This window comes from Camelus ferus, chromosome 7 (genome assembly GCF_009834535.1).
Source record: "Camelus ferus isolate YT-003-E chromosome 7, BCGSAC_Cfer_1.0, whole genome shotgun sequence".
In the NCBI taxonomy this organism is placed as follows: Eukaryota; Metazoa; Chordata; class Mammalia; order Artiodactyla; family Camelidae; genus Camelus; species Camelus ferus.
The window spans coordinates 1,124,673-1,151,354 of NC_045702.1; the positions used below are offsets into that span (position 1 = coordinate 1,124,673).

General features: G+C 56.0%; 1 protein-coding gene across 2 annotated transcripts in view; it reads left to right on the forward strand.

The window, feature by feature from the left end:
- Positions 1–26,682, forward strand: part of PTPRN2 (protein tyrosine phosphatase receptor type N2) — a 519,894-nt gene that overhangs the window by 447,055 nt on the left and 46,157 nt on the right. For both annotated transcript variants that reach the window (XM_032482973.1, XM_032482974.1), the window contains one exon: positions 15,292–15,439. In XM_032482973.1, coding sequence (XP_032338864.1) covers positions 15,292–15,439 — 148 coding nt within the window. The remainder of the gene's footprint in view (positions 1–15,291; positions 15,440–26,682) is intronic.

Below are 26,682 nucleotides of genomic sequence, written 5' to 3' on the forward strand. Positions count from 1 at the left end.
TTCGAGCTCCTCACTTCCAAGCGATCGAATAAAGAACGTTCATCGGCCAACTCGGGGCTCCCGTGACTGCCTCTGGAATTGTTCATTCCTCCTTTTTCTTCACTGAACCTTAGCTATTTCAGTGCTGGTTGGAGGGTTGGGGGAGAGAGAGGAGACGTCTAGGCTTTGTTCCCTCCTTGCAAGTGGAGTTGGTGAGAAGATGAAGGTAGCTTTGTGAGTCTCGGGTGAACCTTCTCAGCAGTGGTACCACGTCTGTTCCTCCATTCTTGTGTTACCGCTCATGAGCACGAAGCCTGTTGGTTTTGGGAAATTAAAAACCAGACAGTTCTCCTTCCAGTGAGCACTTTGAGAACTTCTGCAAATATCTTCTAATAATGGATGCAGAACCCAGCATTTCCCATCTGGATATAGGAGAGAAAATTCACGTCTGTGTTGCTTGCCTAGGTAACATTTACTGCACCCTCCAGAATTCTTTATTCTCCCTAAAAACTTCATCAGAAGATCGTAATGAGGACATCATTGGTACAGAACAAGAAAGGCTGCTGCTAAGAAAAGCCCTCCTGCTTTACCATGCACGAGATGCGGTCTGCGTGTTGCCAGGCAACCCTCCCTCCTCCTGCCTCTTCCTGAAAGGTTTCCCTGTTAAGCGGCTGTCGTCATCTCTCGAGTGAAAATTGTCTCCTCTGGGCCGTTTCACGTCAGTCGGTGGTAGTGAAGCGCTGGGTCTTAGAGTCTGCTCCCATGATCGTGCCCTGGAATCGGCCACTTGTGTTTTGTAGGTAGCCGTCGAGTTGGGGAGGGGTGCATGGATGGCCCTTTACATGCAGGATCTGCAGGTGCACATGCAGAAACGTTACTCACAGCTGCTTTTGAAGAAGATCTTAAGGCAGCGCCGCCCGACTCTCTGAACACCAGCGAAGGTGTCGTTGACTTCTGCATCGCACAACTCCCCATCTGGGCGCCCACCCCCCGTGGCAGAGGCGGCGGGGACGCTTGGAGGTTCTGCTTCCTCCGAGCATTTGTTACTGTATCAGAACGTCTTCTTCGAGGGTCGGTTGTCTTAGAACTGCATCGGTCATGACTCTTTCTTCCCTTATTCCCTTTCCTATCAACTCTGGAATCCAAGGTTGGTTTCTGTTGCGTTTTGAACATTAATGGAATTTCTGAATAACTCACGGTTGGAAGTATTTTTCATCTGCCAAAGAGGCATCGCTGCGGCTGGAGCCAAGGTCTTACCTTCTCATTAGCAAAGACTTGTACTGATTTATATTAAGAATTTGTTGTAAGGTGAGTGCTTGCAAGTGCACTCCGTCACGTGGCCTGCGTATTCATGACAAGGAAATAGAAACGCAGCTTTCTGCCGACGGCTTCCCCTTCTAGTTAAACTGTTCTGGTTTCTCTTCCACGTTAAGGTCTCAGACACACTAACTTTCTTTGTAAAAGTAAACATTGGTTTCTGCGCTGAACCGTCTATAGTCAAACTTTGATTTTTCCAGAGAATGAGAGGATGTAATTGTTGTTAAACACAGAGGCTTTAAACGAATGAGAAACGAGTGAGATTTTATTTAGAATGATTGGGGTTTATCTCTTCATCTTTCTCGCTGTTTCTTCTAAGTTTTCCAGTGTTTTCCATTTATCTATGAAGATGGGTGTGTCACTGGTAGAAATAAGACGATTTAATAGTAATTTTTTGTTTGATAAGCAGCTACTTCAGGAGTTTAAAATGCCAAGGGTAGATATTTTAAATTTTTAAAGGGCAGAAATCAGTAGAAATGTCATAAAGTTGAATTAATTTTTCTTTCAACTTGTGTTAATTGAAGTAGCGGCTGACTGGCAGACTGATGTTGAGAATCACTGCATTGTCAATTGTGAGGGGTTTTTTTTCCTTTTTACTGTCTATAGACCAAAAGTACAAAAAGAAGAGAAACACACAAAAGATATTTGGTAAAGGCAGGTGGTCTGGATGAATAATGTTTCTTTCATTAACATATTTCCCTTATTAGCTGTATAATTAATTGTACATAGCCAAGGGAAGCTATGGAAATTGCATTTTGAGATGTATCAAAGCCGCCTTATGCTTCAGACTTCCATGCAATTTACCGTTAATGAATCCAGAGATGGAAGCCTCAAATCTATAATTATTACTTACTATTTGAATGACAAGCAAAGAATTTTATCAGCAGAGTTTTAAATGAAAGGGGATTAGCAGCTAATGTTGAAATTGTTAATCTTTCTTAGGAAAATAATTTTGAGGAAAATGTTTTAGTGGAAAGAGAGGTTTGAGGGAAGCATTTGCCATTAAAAAATGGCCATTTTCTGATACTCCACGTGAATTTGTCCATGTTTGACAGCAGGGTGCAACTATTTTTGAAAGTGAATAAATATTTTATAGGCTCCAGAGCTGCTCGTGTGTTCCAGGAATCGATTATGCAATATTCCCAAACATGCTGGTGCAGGTGAGAGTCAGTCAGCTAGCCAGAGGAAAGAAGTGAGGCTGAAAAAAATTAAAATATAGGAGCATACTCTACAAAGGATTAAAACCTGTTTAATAGCATAGAGGTCTGCCTTTCCCCCTTCTCAGTGTTTATTTGATTTAAGATTATGGAAAAGTAAATACTGTTGAAGAGAACTGTAAAACGAAGCACTGATACCCATTTTTCCAAAAAGATCTCACTGGCGAGGCCACCGCGTCTCAGTGTCTCCCACTGTGGTCTCCAGAGTGATGCTGGTGGTCACTTACGCCCATGTGTCCGGCGGGCAGCTCCAGCCTCGGTGCGGGGGCCGAGTCAGAGGCGATGGAGCCGGGGCACGTACTCCGGACCGGGCTCCCCTCGTCCATCCCACAGACGGCGTCTGGCCACCTGGGAGGTGCCAGGCTCTGCACAGGACCCTGGAGAGGCCGTAAGGAGTCAACCAGTTGGTTATTGGGAGTGCCTGAAAGCACGTCTCTTTGTCTTGGTTTTTCCCACGGAGCCAAAGGCACGGATGAACATCCCAAGTTTATAGCATCATCTGGTTGGAGCTCAGTGTCGCTCGGAGCACGAGAAAGGCAGCGTTCAGATTTTTCGAAGCTCTGGAAGGTTGGCCCGGGAGGGACGTCCCTCTTAGGGCCCGTGGCAAGTCCCGTGCATGTCCTGGGTTTAAGGTCGTGCTGAGCCCTGCTCAGGTGGGTGGAAGAGGCGGGACCTGAGCCCTGGGCGGTTCTCTCGGAAGTTCTGAGCTCCCCTCCCCCGTGGTGCTGCGGGGCATGAGCAGGGGGTGGCACGCAGTGCGGGTGTGCCCTCCACCCCCGTGAGTTCTGGCCTTCTCAGGCTTGATGTCGCCTTGGCTCCGTCGGAATGTACCTTAATGCACCGGCCCCGTCGGTTACTCCGGGTTGCGACGCTCTCACGGAACGTGTTTGTGTCGTCTGGGAGCCAGTCACGACTGCCATGGGAATTCAGTACCCGGGACCCAGGTGGTCGGTGCCTCCGACCTTTGGGGGCGATGTGCTCCTAGGACTGCGACCAGTTACCGCCCGCCCGCCACGTGGCCGTGCTCGTGTTTGGAGACGCCCTGTATTTCCGTCAGTGCCTTGCTTGTGTGAGTGTGTCCGCGTGGTCCAGGCCAGCTTGCTTGTTGACCGCTTTCACCTTTTCGGTTTTGTGCTGAGCTACTGGCTGTTCCTTTTCTGTGGCCCTTTGGGCAGACTTGTCTTCCGTGAGCTTTTGGAGCACGGCTAAGATAAAACTAAGTGGTGCGTCCCGTGTCTGAGCACTTTGTCCGCGTAACAAAGGTGTGAGGGTGGCTAGAAACGTCAGGGCTGCCGAGGGAGCGTTTCCCACGTGCCCCGGATTTCTGACGCCAGGTGAATTTGGGCTGTGGCCTTGTTTCTCAGATCAGATCTCTCCTCGCCGTGGTCGTGTGCAGGCTGAGTTTAAACCATGACTGGCTAAGGTTTGCAGAGCTTTAGGCGTGTGAGAAAGAACAGGTTGGACGAGGAAATGAGCTGAATCTGTATTAAACAGATTTAAAGCCTCCAGTGTGCTCTCTACCTAACCCTGTGGTTCCGAGTCCCAGGTACTGAGCGCTCCTGTGGGACCGCCCGGCCGGCGTGATCAGTCCCAGCCTGTGGCCGACGTGAACTTTTAAGAGCATTTTTACCATCATGTGACTCCTCTACTTACAACTCCAGCTGTTTCCCGTTGCTCTGGAAATAACCCCAGACTCCTCCCCTGGCCTGCCCCTGGCCGCCCCACCTCACCCCCGGGCCCACCTGGCCTCCTCTCTGATCCGGAGCAGCCAGGCCACCCCCACGGCAGCACTCACCCCAGGGTGCTCCTCCTGTGATGCCTCCGTGGTCCTCTGCGCCCCAGCCCCCCCCACCCTTCAGCAATCAGCTCTTCAGAGGGCCCTCCCTCCCTGAGCCCGCACCCGCCCCAGCCACCCCTGTGTGGCTGTTTTACGTCCTTTCACCCCTACGGTTGTCTGACGTTATCTTTCTCAACCATATTTATCTACTTGTGTGTGGTCCGGTCTCCAGACGGAGATTCAGCCGCGTGAGGACAGAGGCTCTGACCGGCTCCCTGCTGGGTCCTCAGAACAGACAACGTTCCCGGCTCACACGGTACATTTAATAAAGGTAGTTGCGTGAATGAGTGAGTGAATGAATGAATGAATGAATGAATCAGTGAATGGTGAAACCCGTCAAAACATGAGCATGAATCTGAAATAGCGCTGCAGCTCTTAACTCCCCCGCAGTCAGAGGAGGACCCAGGTTTCCCTCGGAACGGCAAGCCAAGCTCTTCTGCCTTAAATTTAAATACTAATAGCTGTACATTCATGGGAACAGGGTATAATTCTCTTAATTATTTTCCATTGTTTATAAGGATTCATCTTTGTGTGTTACCGACGTTCATAGAACCTTGATTTTTAAGATGTTAAATAAGACAATAAGGTTCATAAAATTGTTCACTTAAAATTCTTTGAGCTTCTTGAAAATGGCAGCTGGAAAGGAGGAGGGGACTCACTGTCCTTGTTACTGTTAGCACCTGGCTTCTCTCGCAGTCTTCCTGCAGAAGACCTCTGTCACCTCACCTGCGCACACCCGAAATTGTCACCCTTAAGTACCCAGCAAGCAACAAGCTCTCAGTCGTATGGAAGAATGAGCGTCTCCCCTGTTCAGTAAGAGCAGGTGGTCAGGACGAAATTCCTTTTTTATGGTTTGATGATACACACATTTTTAATTGAGGTATAGTTGATTTACAATGTTGTGTTAGTTTCCTACACAGCAAAGTAATTCGTTTACACATATATATATTCTTTTCCATTCTAGGTCACTACAAGGTGTTGAGTAGAGTTCCCTGTGCTGTACAGTAGGACCGTGTTGTTTATCTGTTCCACGTACAGTAGTGTGTATCTGCTGATCCCAAACTCCTACTTCGTCCCTCCCCCCGCCCCAGGACAAAATTACTTGTTTGTTTTTTTTAATGCACATACTAGCAATTGAACCCAGGACCTCATGCACGCTAAGCATGTGCTCTACCACTAACTCTACCCTCCCCCCCAAAAAATTACTAATTTTTTAAGTTTATTAATTAGAATATTTCTGAAACAGTATGTGTTCATTATTTTTTACCAGGATTTCAGTTGTAAGTCTTCATAAGATTGACTTTCCTTTTCTGTAGATTTCTGTGGTCGAGGTTAGTGAAGGTCACAGCCAGGCTTGACAAGCACGTGTTTAGTGCACGAGGGCCTTTCAGAGCATCAGCCGCCCGCATGGCCCTCCCTGGACACGCGTCCCAGCGGCTGGGTTCGTGGTTCCCTGGCTCCAGGAAGAACCCTGCACGTCATTGCACCGTGTTTAAGCGCTCTTTTATCAGTGTGCTTTCCTGCAGTTCTGGGCTCTTCTGGAAGAGCTGGAATGCCGAAACTTGTAATTGTAATAAAAATACGCTCACTGAGACTTCCAGTTAGTTACAGCTCCACAGAATCGAGACTTAACTAATTTATGTGTCCGTTTAACTCAAGACTTTACCAAGAGCGGGCCCTTCCCCCGGCTCGTCCAGCCTCTGCCCCACGCAGAAGCCAGGAGCTGGTCCGCGTGGACGCTCCCCCGGCGGCACTTTGAAAAGACACGTTGTTACCATCAGAGCTTGTGTTTGTCTGTTTTCCTAGTTCTTGCATGGACTTTATTTTTCAGTTACCAAAAGGATTTTAAACAACACGGACAACTCGGGGATCGCGGCCCCCCGACCTGCGCGGTGCGTTTTACTCGTCCTTCCCCGGTCCTCCGCTGCCAGCTTTTAGCTCCTGCCCCTCGTGTGAGTGGGAGCTGCGCCTCCCCCTGAGGCTCTGCATTTGGGGACATTTGAACTCTCCCCCCCCCACTTCAGCTGCTGAAAGTCTCTATCCTGCGCAGCCTGCTTGGTTATACTACAAAGAAGAGTGGGGGAGTCGCACTGAGACCGCGTGAGGGCAGCGCCCGCGGCTGCTGGGCCTGCGGGGTCCGGCCTGGACCAGCTTGAGAAACCGAGCTTCCAGGGAAGGGTCTGCGGGGAGATGACTCCGACTCACACTTACCGGTGAAGCCGGCCCTGCTGCCCACGTGCGATGCTTGTGCCGGTCAATTCCATCTGGGTTTTTTGATAGGACTTTTTTTTACTTTTTAAAAATGTTGTTGTTGTTGTTTGGTTTGTTTTGGGGGGGGTAATTAGGTTTGTCTGTTCATTTTAACGGAGGTACTAGGGATTGAACCCAGGACCTCGTGCCTGCTAAGCACACGCTCTAGCCCTGAGCGCTACCCTCCCCAACTTAGATTTTTTTTTGATTGAAGTTGATTCACAAGGTTGTGTTAATTTCTGGTGTATAGCGTAGTCATTCAGCTACACACACACACACACACATACTTCTTTCCATATTCTTTTTCACCAAAGGCCCACAAGGTATTGAATATAATTTCATCTGTTTTAACCACTTTCCGCTCCACCAGGACACAGGAAGCTAATTGCTTACACTGCAGGCCGGTGCGGGCTGCTTCCTCCTCAAAAACGAACGTCCACGGAGGCAGTATTTAGGATGTAATAACAGGAGAAGGACCACATGCATGGCCTTGCATTTATTCTTCTTAACTCCTTTGGTCCTGCTCGCCTCCTGCAGGCTGTGCACGCAGAGCCCGAGGCTGGATTTCAGACTGAGCTTGCATCTCCCAAGCCAGCCCGGCTCTGCGGACGCCGGGCTCTGGGCTGGCCGGTTCTGGGTCTGCGTCTTTTCCCTTTTTAAATACGACTTGTGTGTCGCTGCTCTGCGTTTGAAGTTCCTGGCTGGGAGGAGCTGGAGTGAGGCTCGTGTGCCGATCCAGCAAGGCCGCAGCCGGGGGGCGGGGCAGGTGCAGGACCCACCGGCCCTGGGGGGGCTCCCTGTGCGCTGCGCTCCTCTCGTGAGTCTTCACTGCAGTCAGGTGGCAGTCTGAGTACGGTTGTGTGGCCTGTGGTTCCCGAGTCAAGCAACTCTTTCCTAAGCTAAGAAACAGCAAAACTGCCCTCTGATCATTTACCCGTGTTTGTCCGTCCTGGAGTTTGAGTGGACCACTCTGAATTTCTCATTGCAAACGTCTTAGCCTGCCTCATGCACGCCACTAATAAACAATGTGTTAAATATGCCAGACTGCAGCAATCTGTGGGCAACAGAAATACCTTCTGTAAGCAAGCAGTTTGCTGTTCCCTTTTTCTCTGTGTGTCCATCTGTGCTCAGCCAAAGCAAGTGCCCCTGTCTGATTTCTCCTTTCATCTTTCATTTTTTTTGTTTGGAATTTACACGTCTCACTTTGGGAATTCAGAGACATTTAACATAAACGTTTCCCTGTCGTGTATTACTGAAGGCAGGTGACAGCATCTGTTTCTAAAGAGAAAGGTCGTCATCCCCCCGAATGGCGGCAGAGACAGCTCGCTCCCTGCTCTGAGGAGCACGGCCCCAGCTCCGTCTGATTCTAACGCACAGACCTCCGGTGCTACCACGAGGGAAGAGCGTGTGAGTGGGCTGCATTCCTACTGCCTGAAAAGGTCTGGTTGTTGGAATGGTTGCCCGTGCAGAGAACAGAGCCCGGGCAGAGCTCTCCTGACACTGATGGGTCTTCCCCAGACCGAACTTTCCTCAGCGCAGCGGCAGAGGCTTGCTCCCGGCAGCACCGCTGTGAAGTGAACGCCCCGGAACGGTCTCCGCTGGCTTCATGTCTGCGCAGAAGCCCCCGGAGGTCCAGGGGGGCCCTGCCGCGCTGACAGCAGTGGTTTCTGGGCGTCGTGAGCAGCGTGACATCCCGCCGACTGCGCCCCGTCCGCGGGCTTGCCCGGCGGCTCCGCGCCGCCGGGCTTGGTGCTGAGAGCGTGTTTTCATTTCTCTCTTTAGTGACAGTGCATCGTCTTGCCCCTCCCAGCGTCCCAGACCGTCACTGCCAGCGACAAGAGACGCCAGATAACACCACTTCTGTGGCTTTTAGCTGAGTGAAATCTGTGTCGTCCGCCCAGGCTCTCGCGGCCACTCCACGTGGGTCTGGGTGAGCATGCTGGCAGCCGGGATCTGTCACTGGAGCCAAACGGACTTTCCCAGGCGCCAGGACCCCTCACCCCCGCATTCAGAGGCGGCCAGCGCCGCCACCTGCCGCAGGGAGGGTGGCCGGGGGGCCCCTGGGGCCCTCAGCTCTCCTTGGGGTAATCACGGTCCAACACCACGGAGACCACAGAGGCTGCCGGTGGCCGGCGGTGAAGTAGAAGATTTTTAGCGAGTGGGATTCTTTCCTGGTGACTCTGGAAACGGATCCTTGATGTTGAAGCTGGTATAACGGCGCCCGTGAAACGATCCAGACGGCGACAGGCTCTGAGGTACCGAGTCAGCACCGGGGGCATCCGTGCTCGCCCGACACCAGAAACCAGCCTCAGTGATGAGCAGTGTCACTGCACGGGGTCTCAGAAACGGGCATTTCCAGCAGCCCTTCGTCACAAGACTGGTCGTGGAAGACCCCGTCTTAAAAGAGGGATGAGAAAGCCCCCAGAGGGCGTGGGCACGAGCTCCAGACCCTCCCTGATCTCAGGGCGCGGCGGCTGGCAGCGTGGGCATGACCCTCAGGTCACCCGCCAGGCTTTCGCACGCGGTGAGGGGGCCGAGCTGTCAGAGGGACCGCTGCCCTTGTGACTGGGAAGCCGCGCTGGGACCCTGCGCTCAGCGGTGTCGCCGTTCCTCCCGGCTGGCGGCAGTGACGCTGGCCGCACGTGCAGCAGCGCACACCCACGGTCGCCCCTCGAGCCCTGCGCTCAAGCCGCCGTCGGTGGCGGACACTCCCAGCGTCGTGTTTCATTAGGTCTCGGTCAGTGTCTCCAGAACCGTGCGGTCACAGAATGCGGAAGAGGCGTCAAGAGATTCTCTGATTCCCTGTTTCTTTAATGAGAAAGACCATCGCCTCCATCTGCATTTACCTCACAGTTCACGAGGTTTGTTTCATATATTAAGTCAGCCGACCCTCAGCCCCACCTTGGAAGTGAGTCCCGTTTCTGGGCCGCAGTGACTCAAGGGTCAGCGAGACTTGGTGGTCTGCCCAGGAGTGCACGGCCCAAAAGCCGCTGAGTGGGGACCAGACTTTGTGTCTATTACGTTGTTAAGAATGCTTTCAAAATTAAGCCCAACGCCTTCTCCATTTTATTAGAGTTGCCTCCCGGCCGGAAGCTCCCCTCAGCACTCGTGAAGGCGCCGTGAGTGACGGGTACAATCGCCTCCTGAAGGTGCAGACGGCTCCTGTGACCATTAGCAAACCCTGCTGCGCTCCGGAGCACCCCAGGCACGCTGTGTTCCTGGGACTCGCTCTCTTGACCTGAAGGTGTTGACAGTTTGATCAGAAAACAGTGCAGGAAACATTTGGGCTGCGTTAACCCATTGTGGACGCACGTCTCCGCCTGCTAACCACGACAACACTTTTGTCCCAAAGGTTTGGGATTCTGTGTAAAATGATTCTGTTCAATGTGGAAGCCAGTTGGTTTGTCCGACACATGGAGAGCATTTCCTGAAAAGTCATCTGGTGGCATGTGGGCCTTGTGGCCTAAAAATCGTCCCATCATGTAGGCTAGGAAAGGGGTGTGAGGTGGGGAGCTGGAAGTGCGAGGTCGGAAATAAGATTAAGGAGGAAAGCCTTAGGTTGAGTTAGTCTCTCATGCAGTAAGAAAGCTGATGCTGTGCTCAAGGGGCCAGACACTCAGAACTGCGGGTCCGCCATCGGCCCTGTTGTAGACGCCCTGCAGTGGTCAGAGGCCATGGGGTCAGTGGCGGCCAGCGTGCGTTGGCTCCAAACTTGGAAAACCCACATTCTGAAACCTCGGGACTTTTTTCCGTGAATGATTTGAGCTGGGGGTTATCTTTTACGTGAGTGCGTCAAACCTAGGCCTTGGAAAGGCTCACAGCTCAGGAATGTTCTAGACACCTTCCCACTCAGGAACCAGCCCCAGTCAGGTTCCCCTGACGGATTCCAGGGGCGCAGAAACCAGGGCTGTGTCCTTCCAGCCAAGACTCTTCAGAACCCCCACCTCGGTCTCCCCTAATATTGCTGAGTGTAATGAAAAACTGCGAGATTAAAGACATGCTTCCAAATGTTCCTAAAGAACCAGGGTCACTTGTAATTGATCTGAGTTCTTCACATTGGATCAGCCGACACTGAGCCCCAGCTCTTCCTGGGACTGAGGTTTCCAGGGTGCATGTGGTGGCCCCTTCACATGTTGACTCCCGTCCAGTGCGTGTAACCAGGGCTCTGCTCTGCGTGTCTCAGGGCTCCCTTGCGTGCGGGGCGGTGCAGGTGAGTAAGACGGTCCCTACCCCCAGGAGCTCAGAACCCATGGGGAAGGCAGGTCCTAGAAACACCCTGCCCGCTTCACTGGTGCCAGCACGTACTGTGTCCCAGATGAGAGGTGCGTACTGGGGGCACGGGAAGCCGCAGAAGGCCTGAGAGGCCTCGGGGAGCCAGCGCCAGGCCTGGACTTGAAGGCTAACGAGCAGGGGAGTCTGGGAGGAGAGCATTCTGAACTGCTGTTGTGCCCTGGGGTTGTCGCGGGGACATCAGGACGTGGCCCCTACTTGACGCGCGTTGTGAAGGTGTTCCTCGGACAGCTCGGAAAGGGAGAGGCAGCAGGAAATTCTTAATGACACGCTCCCAGGCCCTCACGGTGCTTTTCTTGAGCAGTGCTTCCAAGCCTCAGAAAACTCGAAGGCGGAGCTTCTAGAATGCCAGCCATCAACACACAATTTTTGCCTGTACTGCAGACTACTTATAGAATCTTCCAGGTTACGAGCAATCATTCAACAAATCCTGACTGTGTGCGAAGTGGATGAGACACGGGCCCCACCCTCGGGCAGGTCAGCTCACTAGAAGAGGAAGGTCCTGGCGTTCACAGCTGCAGCGCGAAGCAGAGCGGGGTCAGTGTCACAGAGGGGGCGTTTCCATGATGGTGCTGGGAGGGGGGGTGCAGGGAGGGGGGGTCACAGAGGTGGCGGCAGGTGTGAGGGTGGAGGTGGCGTTTGCACTGACCTCGAGGTCTGGGCAGAGTCATCACGGGAGGATCAGCGTGAACGAGGCACAGGGAGCGACGGTGACGGGGGAAGGGCTGCAACGGGAGTCTCCCTGGGACAGAGTGGTAGGTTAGTGACATGAAGCTTGGACAAAGGACAGTGCTGCTCTGGACACCGCTGGTGTCTTTTGAAGCCGGCAGGATTGTAACCAGAGATGCAGGCCTGGGTGCCCTGTGAGGAACTGAAGGGGCCGTGCAGGGAGAGGGGCCGTGTGGGGGCAGGATGACACCGGCGCACTGTGCACACTGGATCCGAGCCACGGGTGCCCTGGCTGCGGGTGCTTAACTTCCGTAGGCCTTGGTTTCCCTGTGGGTAGGATGCAAGCCTCATCTCAGCAGCTTTTCAACTTAAGTAAGAAAATCCTACCATGCTGAGTCATCCAAAGCTTAAGCAGCCGTTTTCAGAGCAGAAAAACAAAAAAGGAAGCAGCCCACATATGTGCCGGGAGAGGGGGCTTCACCGCGGCCTTTCGGTTAGGTCGTCTGGGGAGGTATCAGCGGCCTTTGTTTTCATTCTGCACACGTTCATCTCCTGTTCTTTTCTGTGTGCACTATTTATGGAAGAAAAAGTCGTTTTTTTTTTAAATTAAGCCCTCCTGCGGCCCCCCCCCCACACCCACCCCACATACGCACACAAAGGACTTTAAACGACACCTGCGGCCTGGGGGGGGAATGTGCTGGTGTTTAAATGCCCCGTTAACTTCCCTGATTACTCCAGGAGTGGTGGTGTCTGGGCAGGATCGCCGTGCCCGCTCGCACACCCTCGAGAGAAGGGGCCGCCTAGCATTGTTACTGTGGCAGTTTTCGTTTTGTTTAAAACACCTTCTTTCACGACCAAGGCCTCGCTTCCCCGCAGACGACGTGAAACACACTCTCGTGTCTCAGAAGAAAAGCATCTGATCCACAAACGTGAAGAGCAAAGGCTCCTAAGACACGAGTGGGAACAACACCCGTGTGACGCCCAGAGCGAAAATATTAACAGGAAAACACAGAACAGATCAAACCGAGACGGCCAGAGCCGGGCAGAGGCAGGCTGCTGGAGCAACACGGCTGAGAGGATGGAGATTTTATCTCAGTGTTAATACAGCCAAGAGTGTCTTTAGTGACCGAATTCTCAATGGAAAACAGAGTCCCGCTGCTCGTAACACTGTCTCCGCCCCCAACACTGCCGCTTGCTTGCCGGAGCCCCCGCTTCTATTTCTTGCCGTCCGTTTAGGAACACCAGCGAGCTTGCGCGTGATCTCACCTTCCAGAGCTGAGATAAAGTGAGCGTTTAAGCAGCTGCCGTTTACAGGAATTAAGGTGATATCTAATGCCCCTCCTGCAGACAACATGAGATTAGATTAAACCCGCCGGGGTTCGTCATTTTAGAATCCATCATGTTTATTGAAAGAAGCTCATTCGTTCATGATGGATTTTGTGAACAGAACATTTTCCAAAGAAAAGTGAGTATCTAAAATCATTTGGCCAGGAACCATTTTATATCCATTTGTAAAACTGTGTGTTAACCAATCTTGAGAAAAGTCACCGCAAAAGCACTTCATCCAGAACGCCCTCTCCTTCCCGGGGACCCTCACACACCACACTTTAGGCTGCAGATAAGCTAGTCAGTTTGCACAAACTTAAGTGTTACACCAGGCAGAAGTGTCTCCCTTATTAGGGTAACTTTGGCCCAAAAAATATGCATCAGATGTTCCATAATGATTGTCCCAAAGAAAGCAGACTGTCGTTCACATTTTCTAGATTGTACCACTTAAATTTGCATCTTTCCGACCCGAAGAAACCCGAGGGCTGTGTGGGCAGAGGTGGCGGGGTCAGGAGCTGGCAGGGAGGGCGGGCCTTGGAACAGCTGCGATGTTTCTGTTCCCAACGGAGGTGAGCTCCTGAGGTTCATGGTGTGGCCCGGAGGAGGCGTGCATGGTCACAGGTCTCGGTCATCTGTGCGAAAAGCCATCTGCTGGTTCCCGCAGTGACTGGAGCAGGGGCCCCACTGCTGGCCTCCCGGAGCCACACCTGCGGGAGCGGGGCCTCAGCGGCTGGGCCAGGCCTCCCCGAGGGTGGCTCCTCCCCGGCTCCTGTGCCCTGGCTCTGCTCACACGTGCTGATAGACACACCGGTCAGACCAACATGGATAGAGTTGGTGTTAATTGAGTGAATAATAGAAAACAGTTCAAGTCAGCTGTGGTCAAAACTTCACTGAGACGTGTGGGACTCCAGCCCGACTGTCTGGCTTGAGTTTCTTCCTGTGCCTCTGTGTCCACTGGGGTGGGTGCGGGTGAGCAGACGGCCCAGGGCGGGGGTGGGGGTGGGGACCGCAGGAGCCCTGGCCCCCGGGTGACCTGAGCTGGGTGACAGAGGGGTCGGGGCGGACGTGGAAGGGCGTGAACACTGGGTGCCTGAGCTCCAGAGGCCTGGAGCCCTGTGTGCCCGTGTGCACTCACATGTGCGTGTGTGTGCACTCCTGTGTGTGTTTTACTTTGCTGAACACGACACCACAGGATGAGACTGCTACGCCTCTGAACGCAGTAGAGCCACCCAGTCTGGTTCTGGTTTTCCTTAAAATCACAGTCACTTCCCGAGTGGACAGACCACTGCGGCTGGCTCGGGAGTCTCTGTGGAAAGAACGTCTGGAGACCCTTGGCTCCCTGTGTGCCTCTCCAAGTGTCACTGCCAACAGACAGTGCCCTGGAAAATTAGGGTCAGAGTGGCCGAGGGTCAGGTATCTGCTGTGCTGTTTTGTTTTCCAACGCTTTGCAGCACCTCAGAGCCAGCCTGTGTCTTGACTGCATCGCCCCAGAGGATTGAGAAAAGTGGGCCAACTGAAAGAAAAGTGACTTCCGTGTAAACAGAAATGGGAGCGGGGCAGCCTGTGGAGGGACGGGTCTGAGCTCCCCAGCCCCGGAACGTGTGACCGATTTCTAGTGATTGCAACGCCCTGTCTGTCGGTGGCTAGTGGCTCTCTGAGAGGGAGGATGAGAAGATGAGGCTTGCGATGCAGAAGTGCTTTCCCAGCCTGAGGCCATGAACACCTTTTGGTTTGGCCCTGTGCTCTCAGGCTGGCCGCAGCTTCGGTTTCCTTCCTGCGTGGCATTGCTCCGGCTGTTTCATATTTCTGTGTTTATTCTGTCTCTGATGCAGAGACGAGGGCTCTCCTGTATGTCCCACGCAGAGGCGGACGCAGACCTGCTCCCTAACCTCCCTCAGCCCGTCCCTCAGAGCCCTGACGCCCCAGACAGACTTGAGAGCCCCAGTGCCCTTGGCACTGGCTGTCCCCAGCCCCCGCCTGACACACCTGTGCGCCTGCCTGCCCCTCCCTCACCCTTCAGCACGTGGTGCCGTGCCTCCCTGGCTGCTCTCGTCCTGCTAACTCACTGGGTCCTGGCTGGACGCACTTCCTGTCCCAGCTTTTGGTGGTCAATCCAATCTGGTCTGCGGTGAGTGAGGCCTGTTTTCACAATGGCTGAGTGTTCCCAGGGCCCCGCCCAGCACCGTGGTTCCCATGCCACGAACATCTCTGAACCAATGAACTGGCTGGAGCCTTGGCTGCTCCGGCTGCGTCTGGCTAGTCTGTGCCCTCCTTACTGGGCCCGGTGCCAGCCGGCTCCCACCTCGTCCGTGCAGGTGAAGTGTGGGCCCCCCGTGTCGGCCGCCCGGCGTCCAGGATCCTGCCCCCCAGTCCTGGGGCGTCCCTGACTCTGCACTTGCATTCCAGGCCTACATGGAGGACCACCTGGAGGACAAGAACCGGCTGCAGCGGGAGTGGGAGGCCCTGTGCGCCTACCAGGCGGAGCCCAGCTGCTCGCTCGTGGCCCAGAGGGAGGAGAATGTGCCCAAGAACCGCTGCCCGGCTGTGCTGACCTGTACGTACCGCCCGCGGGCCCCCGGGCGCGGGAGGGCGGCCCTCCACGGTGGGCACAGGCCGCGCCTGCCGGCCCTCACGCAGCAGGACCGCCCTTCCCTCCTGCTGCTGGTCTGCCCTCCCTGCCGGCCGACTGTGCCCTCACTTCAAAGAGCAGGAGGGCATCACCCTGGGGGACCTCCAGCCTCAAACCACGGAACCCGCGTCTCCATTTTGGCCCGGCGGGCTGCTCCCGAAGCCGTGCGGCGGGGCGGGCAGACAGCCCTGCGTTGGCTGTTGCTCTGTGACTTGCGGCTGGGGTCTGTGCCCTGGGAGCCTCCTTCTCCTCTGCACTCGGGGTCTCGCCGTCGTCCTTAAATCTCAAAGCTGCGAGGGTCAGACGAGGCCATGCCGCTGGCCTCCTCACACTCTAGGCTCTGGGTGAGCAGGAGCAGGTGCCCCGGCCACGTTCAGCCATCTGGTGTCCCCATAAGCGATGCCAAGGACTTGCTGTCAGGCCATGAATCGTCACCAGAAAGCAGAGACACAGAAAGACACCAGCCACCCAGGGTCTTATGTACGGTGTGGGTGTGTCTGAGGTGACGAGTGACCTGCAGAAGCAGAGGCCCGTGGAGGGGCCTGTCACCCAGCTAGTGATGCACCGGCCTCCTGTGTTCCAGCAGGTTCCAGGCCAGGCCGGCTGTGATGAATGTGTACCCCCCCCCCGGGAGCGGGAGGGGAGCTGAGGGCTTCTGACCAAAGTGTCACATAGATGCCGACTTCATGGGTGGTAAGTGGGGGTGGGGGTGGTTACTGTTTTAGTAACGTAAGGGAACAAGACAGAACGCACTTTGCGGGCTGACGTTCTCGAGGGCACAGCAAAGCCACCTGGGCCTCACGGGGAGCACCAGCACCCACCGTGGGGGCTGTGCTCCCGGGGTCACGGGCCCAGCCCAGTCCTGCGGGGCCCGTGCGGGAGCCAGCCAGGTGCCACCTAACAGCGCAGTCCCGCCGTCCTCCCGGCCTGTGGGAGGCAGCGGCAGGTGCCCTGCCTGCCTCACGGTAAGCGGCAGCGGTTTCATCTGGGCTCACAGGACAGGAAGGCCAAAGGGTCCCTCTTGTGTTGCTGTAGACGCCAGCCTGGGAATTACAGGCCTTTGTAAAACCTTGACACACGTGGGTGTAAGTGTTCCTAACAGTGTGGTCAGTGTTCAGAAAAGCTCTGTAACGTCTGAGGGGTTTTCCCTCAAGAGCTCTTAAAGTAGGAGCCGTTGCCACGTCTAAGCTTCCTATTGAGAAGAGACGCCGATAACTAAGATTTTATTAAGTGCCTGCTGTGTGCCGAGGGCCGCGGACGGACACAGGGGCGTCCAGCGAGCCGAGCTGGCCTCTGTCCTCAGAGGTTCTAGACGGGGCGTGGGTGGGCGATGACAGCTGCACCCTGAGTAATTGGTGGTTTGGGCAAATAGCCTGTGCTGAGCGTGTCCCCCGGGCCTGGGGGCTTCCTTGGGTGTCAGGTATCGAACTGTAAACATTCAGGTTGAAAGGCTCTTCCCCGAGCGCTGCTCGCAGCGATAACCGGGACGTGGCGCGCTCCAGTCCACGCGCCCTCCAGCCGGGCTGGCCCCCGGGCCCCGGCTGTGCCACATCAGCGGCAGGTCCACAGGCCAGGACCTCGTGACGCAGGACATCTTGTGTTCAGCCGTGAGGCGAGGCTCCAGCCCTGGGAGCCCTGGCACTTCCCCTTGGGCCAGAACCTCGTGGCTGCCATCTTTGGGCCTGAGTGAGGGGTCCAAAGAGGAAGCTCGCTCTTTGTTGGGCTCTAGCGCCAAGAGTTAGGAAGAAGCCATCACATTCGACCACCCTTTTCGCCCCGGAGCCTGACCCGGATTCTCGCCTGTCCGGTCGTGTGGGAGGAGAAGCCACAGGCCCAGGAAGAAGGTGGGGCCCACACCAGCTGAGACAGAGCATCCGGCTGCATGGGTCCACTTCCCGCAGGCGCACCCCTCCTTCGTCCTCCGTCTTCACTTTGAGAAGGAGGTCGCATTGTCACACTGCACCCTGCGTCCCTTCCGAGCAGGCTCTCGGGGGGTGGCACTGCCTCAACTCCTGTTGGTCTCACCAGACCCACCAGGGAGAAGGGCCTCCTCATCCCAAAAACCTGCTTCCTTCCATCTGGCTATTCACTCCTGACTGCGCAGAAACAGCCTGTAACAGAGCGTAGGGTGTTGACCAGGGTGGGCATCCACACGGCCCATCTCCACCACTGAAGAGGACTTCCCGAGCGGGCGGGCGCCTGGCTCACCACAGTGTGGACGGCGCCATCCCCCACACCCCTGCTCTGACAGGGGCGTCAGTCAGCCACCCTCGTGTCTCGGATGGAAACCCCGGAGCCGTCCTCTCTCCACAGTTGCTTCTTTTGCCGTAGTCTCGCCTTTGTTTCTGGGTCTCACCGGCACCTGCCATCTCTGCTCACCCCCACCCCCACCAGACCCGATCTTCCTTCCTCCAGCTCTTCTCCTTGGAACCAGCTCGCTCGGCCCTGCTTCTCCTCAAGTCCTCCCTGCAGAGATGGGAGTGGTGGCCGGGCTTCCACGCCACATCCACCCGGGCATCTGCCTGGACCCCGGGGCAGCCCCATGGCCCGCGCCTCCCACCGCCTCCCACCTCCTCCGCCCTGTGCGCATCTGGTGCCCCTCTGAAGTCTCTCTCGCCCCCCGCACTGGGGCAGGCCCAGCCAGGCTGGAAGACATCCCAGTGGCAGGTTGGCGGGAAATTCAAAGTGTCCGGGTGAGTGACTTTTCGATTCCTGACAGCCTGGAGATTCTAGCTACCGACGATTTACTTCCCAAGGCAAAGGCAAGTAGCATGTATGAGACGTTGGCTGGCACTATGCTGGGTCTGGTGATATCTCAGAAGTTTAAAGAATTTAATATGGTTTCTAATTTTTTTGCATTTTTTAAAAGAATTATGCAATATTCCTTTCTTATGCTTTTTAAATTAAGAACAGTCATATGATGCTGTTTTTGGTGTGCCATCTGAAACAAAAAAATATTTTTGATTCTGAGTTGTAATAACAAGATAGAGACACGGAGACACTCAGATGGAACCGGAGAGCAGGTAAATCCGAAGACGCAGGTTCGTAGAGTTGGAGAGAAATCTGGTGATGCTGTTTCTCATGGTTTGGCTTTTTAGGGCATTGCTGCTGACAAGACCACAGCCCAGCAAACGGGGCCGGGTCGGGGGAGGGTTGGCTCCGGACTGGCTCCTCCTGGGGGCCAGGTCGCCCGGGTGGCACTGCAGGCGAAGAAAAGCACAGTCCCCAGGCTGAGCACATCACAGGCCACCACCGAGCACGCACCCCGGGCCTGCCCCTCCCCACCCCCCGGAGCCACCCCGCCTCACTGGACGGAGGAGGACACTGGGGTTCGAGCCCACGTCCCCTGTGCTGACTGCACACTGCCCCGCACGTGCTTTGTGGGCTCACCTGAGGTTTCTCGTGTCAGGAAAATGAACCCAGTTCTCAGACATCCGCAGAGGGAGGGTTTGGGGCGCACAAGGGCTGCCGTGCTGCCCTTAAACCACGCAGGAAACAGTTTCTGTCCAAACAAAGCTTCGCTTTACAGTTTCTCCCCAACCCTGAGCAGAGTCCCCATAGTGAACGTTCTGGCCTGGTAACATCTGCGTCACCTGGTCTGCCTGCAGCAGTCAGTCACGGAAGATTCTAGATCTGAAAGGCAGACAGGACGAGCGGGCGGGGAGGTTACGTGTCGGGAGGAGCCCTGGCTCCGCCGGGTTCTCCTCCTCCTTTCTTCGGCCTCAGAACAGCTGGGGGTGGGGAGGCCTGGGTGTGCTGGTGCTGGAAGGAAGACGTCCCAGCAGCAGGGTCTGTGAGGGCTTCCTTCTTGACGACGTCTCGGCAGGAGCCGTGCTCCCGAGACTGGAGATCTGTGGGGCAGGGGGCAGGGGAGACGCCCTCGAAGCACAGACAGGCGCCCGATCGCCAGGCTGCGTCTGAGGGCGCAGGTCCTCGGGGGCGGGGGCGGGGCCGGGGCTGCTGGCTCACACCCCTCCGTGGGCACTGCCCCGACGCCTCCCAGAGCAGAGGGGCTGCCTGTTGGGTGGAGGCTGCGCTGTCCACGCGGTTCAGCCGCTCAGGCTTCAGGTTCCCTCCTCTCAGCTCCTTTCCTTGAGGCTCCGCCCCTAGACTCACAAGACGCCTGACCTCATGTAGCCTGGCTTCTGTCCCGACGCTGCCCAGAGACTCGCGTTGGAGGGCCCTCAGAGGGCGCTGGGAAACTGGCACCTGGGGGTGGCGCTGACAGCGGGCCCCTCGATGGACACTAGTTTTAAGTGCCCAAAGCAGCCGATCACAGCCCTTCAGAAGGGCCACGGCGGGGGCATGCTCCCTCCTCCGCGTGGGCATTTCTGTCTTACGTCCCCTGTGCCATGGGCATGTCACAGGGCACAGCCCCAAGCCTCCAGCCACGCAGGGCTGAACTCTGCATCCACCTCTGATAAACGGATCCTTGTCGAAACGAGACGAGGGCGATTCCTGGGCAGCACAAGACCTCCCCCACCGCTCTCTCCCATCCGCGCGTTTTGTAAACGTGGTTTACGCGCCTCCAGGCCGTTGATACAGTCACTTCCCGCAGGATGAATACGGCGCTGCCTTCCGAGGCCTCCCTCACGCTGACACGGGTCCAGGAAGGCGCATCCCAGCGGCTGTTGGTGGGCCAGGCGCTGGCGGCAGCTCTGCTGTGCGGCAGGCGGGTGGGAGCAGGCAGCGCAGGCCGCGTGTGCAGCGTCCCCTTCACACGCTCGCCCTGGAGCCGGAGCGTGAGGAGGTGACGTGGCCGCCCCCGCTGCCCTCCTGACCCCCCAGAGGAGTCCTTGTCGGCCAGTCCGGGGCGCTTTGCAAAGAAGCAAGGTTTCTGGCCTGATGTGATTTCTCCCCCTACTTTTTATCACAAAAGTTTGGAAACACTCAGGTTGAAATGGAAATTTGGTGGTCGCCTGCGTTCCCACCAGCTAGACTCCCCACAGCTGCTGCTCAGTATTTTGCCACTTTTGTGTGACGTATGCGTGTGCTTAATTTATTGGCCGGGCTTCTCAAAGTGGGTTCTAGGCATCGTGACAGCTAAATGCTTTAGCCCGTGCCTCGTAAAAATGAAGACTTTCTCCCGCATAACTACGTCCCCATCGTTGTAACTAAGAAAATCAGTAACTCTCCGTTGTCATTAATTCCGGCCCATATTCCAATGTTCCCAGATATTCCAGTTACATCACTTACAGCAGTTTTTTGTTGCAGTCAAGGTTCATAACTGCATTTTGGATTTCACGTCTCTTTAGCCATTTTAGTTCTGAAATGGCCCCCTGGGTTTTCCGACTTGACCTGCTCCTGAGAAGCTCCTCTTCCCCCAGTGATCGCCCCCTCTGTCTTCACGATCCGTCCAGCCAGGTGTCTGGCCCCTTTGCCAGGTCCTTGGGAGCTGACGGCCTGGTTTCCAGACCTGCTGTTTCCCTCTTTCTGGTCGTGCACCCAAGACCCAGTGGCCTAGGGACACTATGCGACCGGACTTTGCATCCCCAGGATGCTGCTGTGAACATGGCAGCACGCTCTGTGGCCGCACCCAGAGGACTTGTAAAACCCGTTCCTGCAACCAGAACCTGCCAGTGACCCCTGTCCTGCCAGCGTCTGTCCACCCCCTACCTGTCTCCTCTCTGTCCTTTCTGGTTTGAAAAAGCATTCTCTTCACCATCCCCCTCGGGGTGCCAGCCTCTCTGAAACCGTCCTGTGCAACGTGAGCCCCTAGTCTGTGTCCATCTGTGTCCATCCCCTTCCATCTTTTGTGTGTGATCTTTTCAGTCGTGGAAACCCTGGTCTCCTGGGATGTCTGTTTCTCATTCTCTCACTCAAGATGCCTACAGCTGTGTCAGCAGAATTCTCGTGTTTCCATCTCTTTGGCTCGGCGCGTTCTGGAGTCTCTGGAACAAAATGCTCTCATCTGGTTATGTATTAAATGCCCAGCATTCTCCTTCTTGGCAACTAAGAACTTCGAGATGATTTGGCCGCTTTTCTCTCAAGGTTACTGTCAGTTTAGTTCTTTCCTTGTTAGAATTCAGTTCGGACATCCAGGAATACACTTGCTTGCTTAGCTTCCACGGTATCTGTTGTAGCAGGAAAACCGGAATTAGAGGCTGTCCTTAGTTACGCCCTCGTCCCCTCCCACCTGTCCCCTCCCCTCTCTACGTCTTCCCACGTCTTCCCACCTCTCCCCTCCTTCTCGGCAGCGAGGCTTCCTGTCGCTGTCCACAGCCGTGGTGCTGATCTCGGCGCTGTGGTGTTTCTAAGCCGAGTAGCCACATTCTACCCCGGGGATCCGTGAATGCATTTCCTACACGATGATGGGAAGCTGAGATTACAGATGAAACAAGGTTTGCTCATCAACTGACCTGAACTTAGGGAGAGGAGCCTGGTTTTCCGGGTGGTCCTGAGGTGATCACCAGGGTCCTTACATGCAGAAGAGAGAGGCCCCGAGCAGGCTGAAGGTGGGGGGCCCGCCAGGAACGGGTGCAGCTGGAGGCGGACACAGCGAGGAAGCGATTGGCCCCGGAGCCTCCAGGAGGAACCCGCCCGGCCGGCACCTGGCTTCAGACTCATAGACTTCTGAGCGGCGGGACCCGCCCGGCCGGCGCCAGGATCCAGACTCATCTCAGACTTCTGAGCGGCGAGACTGTCAGAGGTTTGGTTTTCAAGACAGTAGGTTTGTGGAAATTCATTCCAGCAGCCACGGGAACTCGTCTACGGAGGAGGGGACTCCCACCGAGAGGTGTGAGCGCAGCTGTAGCACTGCCCCCAACACCCCATCTCGGCAACAACTACCGGAAGGTGATAATGAAAATGTTTGAAAACGTTCTGTGTGAAAAACCACCCTGGGAATAAGGTCAGCTGCCACCTTATGATGGAAATGAAGGAACAGAGATGCTTCCAGCATGCCTGCCTTCTAGCCCAGCACACCGCATCATCAGTGACCTAGGCCTGTATCCATAGGCCTCTTCCGGGCCTAAACGTGTAACCAGACTTTTTGGTTATACTTTGGCTCCTGCTGGGAGGAGGGCTTATCCGTGGAGCAGCGTCCAGCGCCGAGGGCCTCAGGGAGCTTCTGGGCGTGTCCCCCGGCTCCTTCGTCTTGACCCAGACTCCGTCCCTCTGCTCCCTGACAGCGTGAGGGTCTGGCCAGGACCCACCTCCCAGGTGCAGCCCCCCTCCCTTCCTTCCAGTAAGATCGACCTTCCACTGCTGTTCTGAGCACCCCGAGGCCGTGTTTCCATCTGTGCAGGATGCCGGGCGCTGCACCCACACGGCTGGTCAGAGGTACCCCTGCGCCTGAGGTCTTGTTTCTGCTCCCTCTTCCTGCCACGTCGCCCCCAGACCCCTGGGCACCTTCCACGGCCCCTCCCCTTCTGGGCCGTGTGAGCCGTCAGCTCTGTGAGGTGTTTGGGGAATCCTCCCACCTGCTCACTACGGGTGAATCTCTACTAAGGTAATCGGCAAGGTTCCTGCCAAGTTTTCTCCCCTTGCTTTCCCAGAAACATCTTGGTTGGCAAGGCCTGGGGGGATAACCATCTTGTCCTCAGGGGTCAGGGTCTCCCCGTCTGCCTGGTCCCTGTCAGGGGCTGTGACTGTCAGTTGAAGGTGACACCTGTGTTCGCCCTCTGTCTACCCTCGGTCAGCACAGATGGAGACCAGGATTGTTCCTGGTGATAGCATTGTGCTCAGGACAACACGGGCTTTTGCTCTTTTGTTTAAACATGAGCGAGTTGCCCACCCGCCAGGGCCCTGGGAGGCCGCGTTCTCGCCCATCTTCATGTCTTGCCTTCCCATCTCAGCTGCCGTGTGGGATGCGGTCCCTGCACGGAGATTTATAGCCCAGGTTGGCTGATCGAGGTCTCTGTGTGGAACTGTGTAGGTGGCGTGGCTTTGCTTGGTTGACGCCTGTGCTCTCACTGTGCACAGTTATTCTTGTGCGTTGCTGCCGGCAAACCCTCGCACACTGTGCTCCCAGTCACCCTGGCCTCGGGGCACAAGGACGGCGCGCTGGCTGCACCGCTGTGCCCGCGAGGCCGGAAGGCTGGTGCCAGGAGCCTCCTCCCACAGAGACACAGCCCTGCCGCTGCTCCCGGGCTCATGGTGGCACCACGCGTCTGTTTGCTGATTACTTGTGGAAAACTAGCCTTTTTAGCTGGTGGGAACTTCCCGGTCATCAGGTCAGCCTCCTCCTGAAGAAGCAGGGACCCAAAGCAGTTAAAACGCGTGGAAAGGGCAGACAGGCAAGTTGCGAGAAAGCCGGACCCGGGTGGACCCCTGACTCCAGGCGCAGGAGGGTCCAGGGCAGAGATGTGTCCTCACAGGCCACAGGCTGGTGTCCAGGACAAAGCCGGCCCCCCGGGCTCTGGGGGAGGCATCTTCCTGGGCCTCCTCTTGGCCTGCAGACAGCAGTCATCTCCGTGTCCTCACGGCATCTTCCCTCCGTGCCTGTCTGAGTCCCAATTCCCCCTTTGTAAGGACACCAGGCATGTTGGATTAGGCCCACCCATATGACCTCATTGTAACGCGGTCACCTGTACAGACCCCAAGTAAGGCCACGTCCTGAGGTCCTGGGGGCTGGGGCTCCAGCACATCTTTCTAGGGGACACAATTCAACCTTTGACACCAGGTGCCCGGGGCCGCTCAGTAGCGGGGCTGGTGTGAGGCCACACCCTGAGCCCTGAGGTCTGTTCCTGCTTGGCACACGGGCTGTGCCAAGAGGGGCCTTTTCCACGGAGATGCTGGGTGACGAGGTTGGTGTGCAGCTGGACCGGGGCGGCCACCGTGCCCCAGCCCGTGTGACCTGCCCACACTGCCGCTCACATGGCAGACTGGGCAGCAGTCCTGCCTGGGGTTGCTGCTTGGGAGATCTGCAGAGATGCTGGTGAAACCAAGAGACGAGACAGGAGACCAGCTGTCTGACCACATTTCAGGACACATGTGTGACTCCAGGACCTGCTTTTGCTGTGCTCAGGGCCGGGAAGCCAGGGGAGCCTCTGTGTCATGGGACGGCTCAGGCGCTGGGCGAGCATCTTGTGGGACAGATCCAGCCTTGTTTTCTCAGTGTCTTGGACGTAGGCAAGTGTCTGGACCTGGGACCACAGACGCCCTGTTTGCCCAAGTGCTGATCTGAGGAGACACTGCACAGAATGCTGCAGCTTTTCTTCTTAAACGCTTCAGAGAAAGGGTGTTTCATGGTCACACTTGTCCCCAGGTCCCCAGAGCTGCAGAGAAACATGACATCTAGCAGCTTCTCAGAGCCTTGGTTACCAAACACGGTGTCAACACTTTCTGCTTCGCCTCCACTGTGACAAGTCCAAAGCAGCAAAGACGGTTCCAGGTGTGCTTGGCAGGAATCAGGAGACTGACGGAGAAGGACAAGGAATATCCACGGCTCACTGACCCATCCATGGACCCACGGGATCGGAGAAGAACCCGTGGTCTTTGGTGCCATTTGTGAGCATGTCCCGATGTGTGAGTCCCCCTGAAGACTTGGAGCCCTGACCGTCCAGACAGAGGGCTGGCCTGTCACCAGCCACCCCATCAAAGCAGAGCAAATGCCGCCAGGCAGTGAGGTGGTTGAATCTAAATCCCCACAGAGCGCTAAGGCAGCCGGAGCTCCCGGGGGGACACTGGCAGATGGCTCTCATGAAGAGCCCTCCTGTGGCTGTGTCAGCCCATGGCTTCCGCGGAGGCCTGATCCGGTGACCAGCAGCAGCACCACAGACTCCACCCACCAGAGACATGGAGATCATTGACTCGGACGCGGGTCAGCACACTTAGCGTGAGTGCCAGAACCGGGGGGCTGGGAGCACGCCATCCTTGGAGATCCATTACAGGCTGAGGTCACATGCCACGGGCCCCCGCACACCTTCCTCAGAGGGGGTCAGGGGAGCGTGGGAAGGCTCTGGACGATGGCCCTGACTCCACTGGCGACCGAGCTCTGGGTCCTCTCGACGACCCAGCGCATCTGTCCTCAAGGCTTCCTCGCCCCAGTCGTGATCGAGAAGCGCTGGGACCTGGGTCTCCCGCTGGCATTTCTGGGACTCTCTCTGCGTTTGCTGACAGCACTGTGAACCGTAAACAACTTCTGCCGGCTCAGCTGACTTTGAGTCAGCGAGGCGTGTGGCCGCCTGTAACCCTGAGCCTGTTCCCACAGCCCTTGCTCCGCGCCCGGCCTTACGGGAGCGCTTTGTGGAAGCCTTACGTCACAGCAGCCCTGGGGGTCAGAGGCCACCGCCCTCATTGTGGGTGATGAATCTGACACTGAAACACCGAGGCATTTACCCGAATACCACCTGGCTGGCAGGTGGCAGGGCTGGGCCAGGTCTGGGCCCTGAGCTCCGTGGCCTTTGTCAGGTCAAGTGTTTGATCCTTGGGGCCTGAGTTGCTTCAACCTGAAGCAGGAAAGTGGTCCCTGTTCTGCGCACGGCACAGCGTCCCAGGAAGAAGGGGGGCGATGCACGCGACACTGTGTCAGGACAGGCGGGAAAGAGAGAAGCTGGAAGCAGCGTCCTTGAGCACGGTGGTGCCTGCTTGAGCGCCCCGGGCTCTGAGAAGCAGCGCACACCCCGGGAGACTCAGCAGTGCCCCCAGAGCTGCCCCCCACCCCCAACAAGGCTCACAGCCGTGGCTCTGTCCTGTCAGAGGAGAAGACTCTGTCCCAGAGCCAGACGCAGACGGGGAGATGTACCTGCATTTCTGCACGTCCGTGCTTCCTGGCGCCTGAGCGACGTCTCAGACCGAGATCCTGAGGGACACACCCACTTCTCAATGCAAATGTCAGCACCGAGGCTGCGAAAATTCTTGTTCTGTGTTTGGGTCCTCGTGTTGAATTTGCTGCCAGGAATGAGACGTGTGTTTGTGCTGGGAAGACGAAGAACTGACATTCAGCCGACCACGTGTGGGGGAGGGAGAGGGTCATTTGCTCAGAGGCCCTGGCTTCGCCTCTACCCGTGTGTTACCGTGAGTGAATCTCCTCAACCCGCCAGGCCTTGCTGTCTGACTTGCATCTCGGAGAATATAGCGCACCCCCGCCCAGAGCATCCCTTTGAAAGGGATGGACAGGAACCGTGAGCCACAGAGCAGTTCAGAGGCTTGCCCCCAAGTGAAATGTCTGCTGGACCGTCCCTCCTACGTGGACCCACCCCCCGCTGGACTCTGGCCAGCGTCAC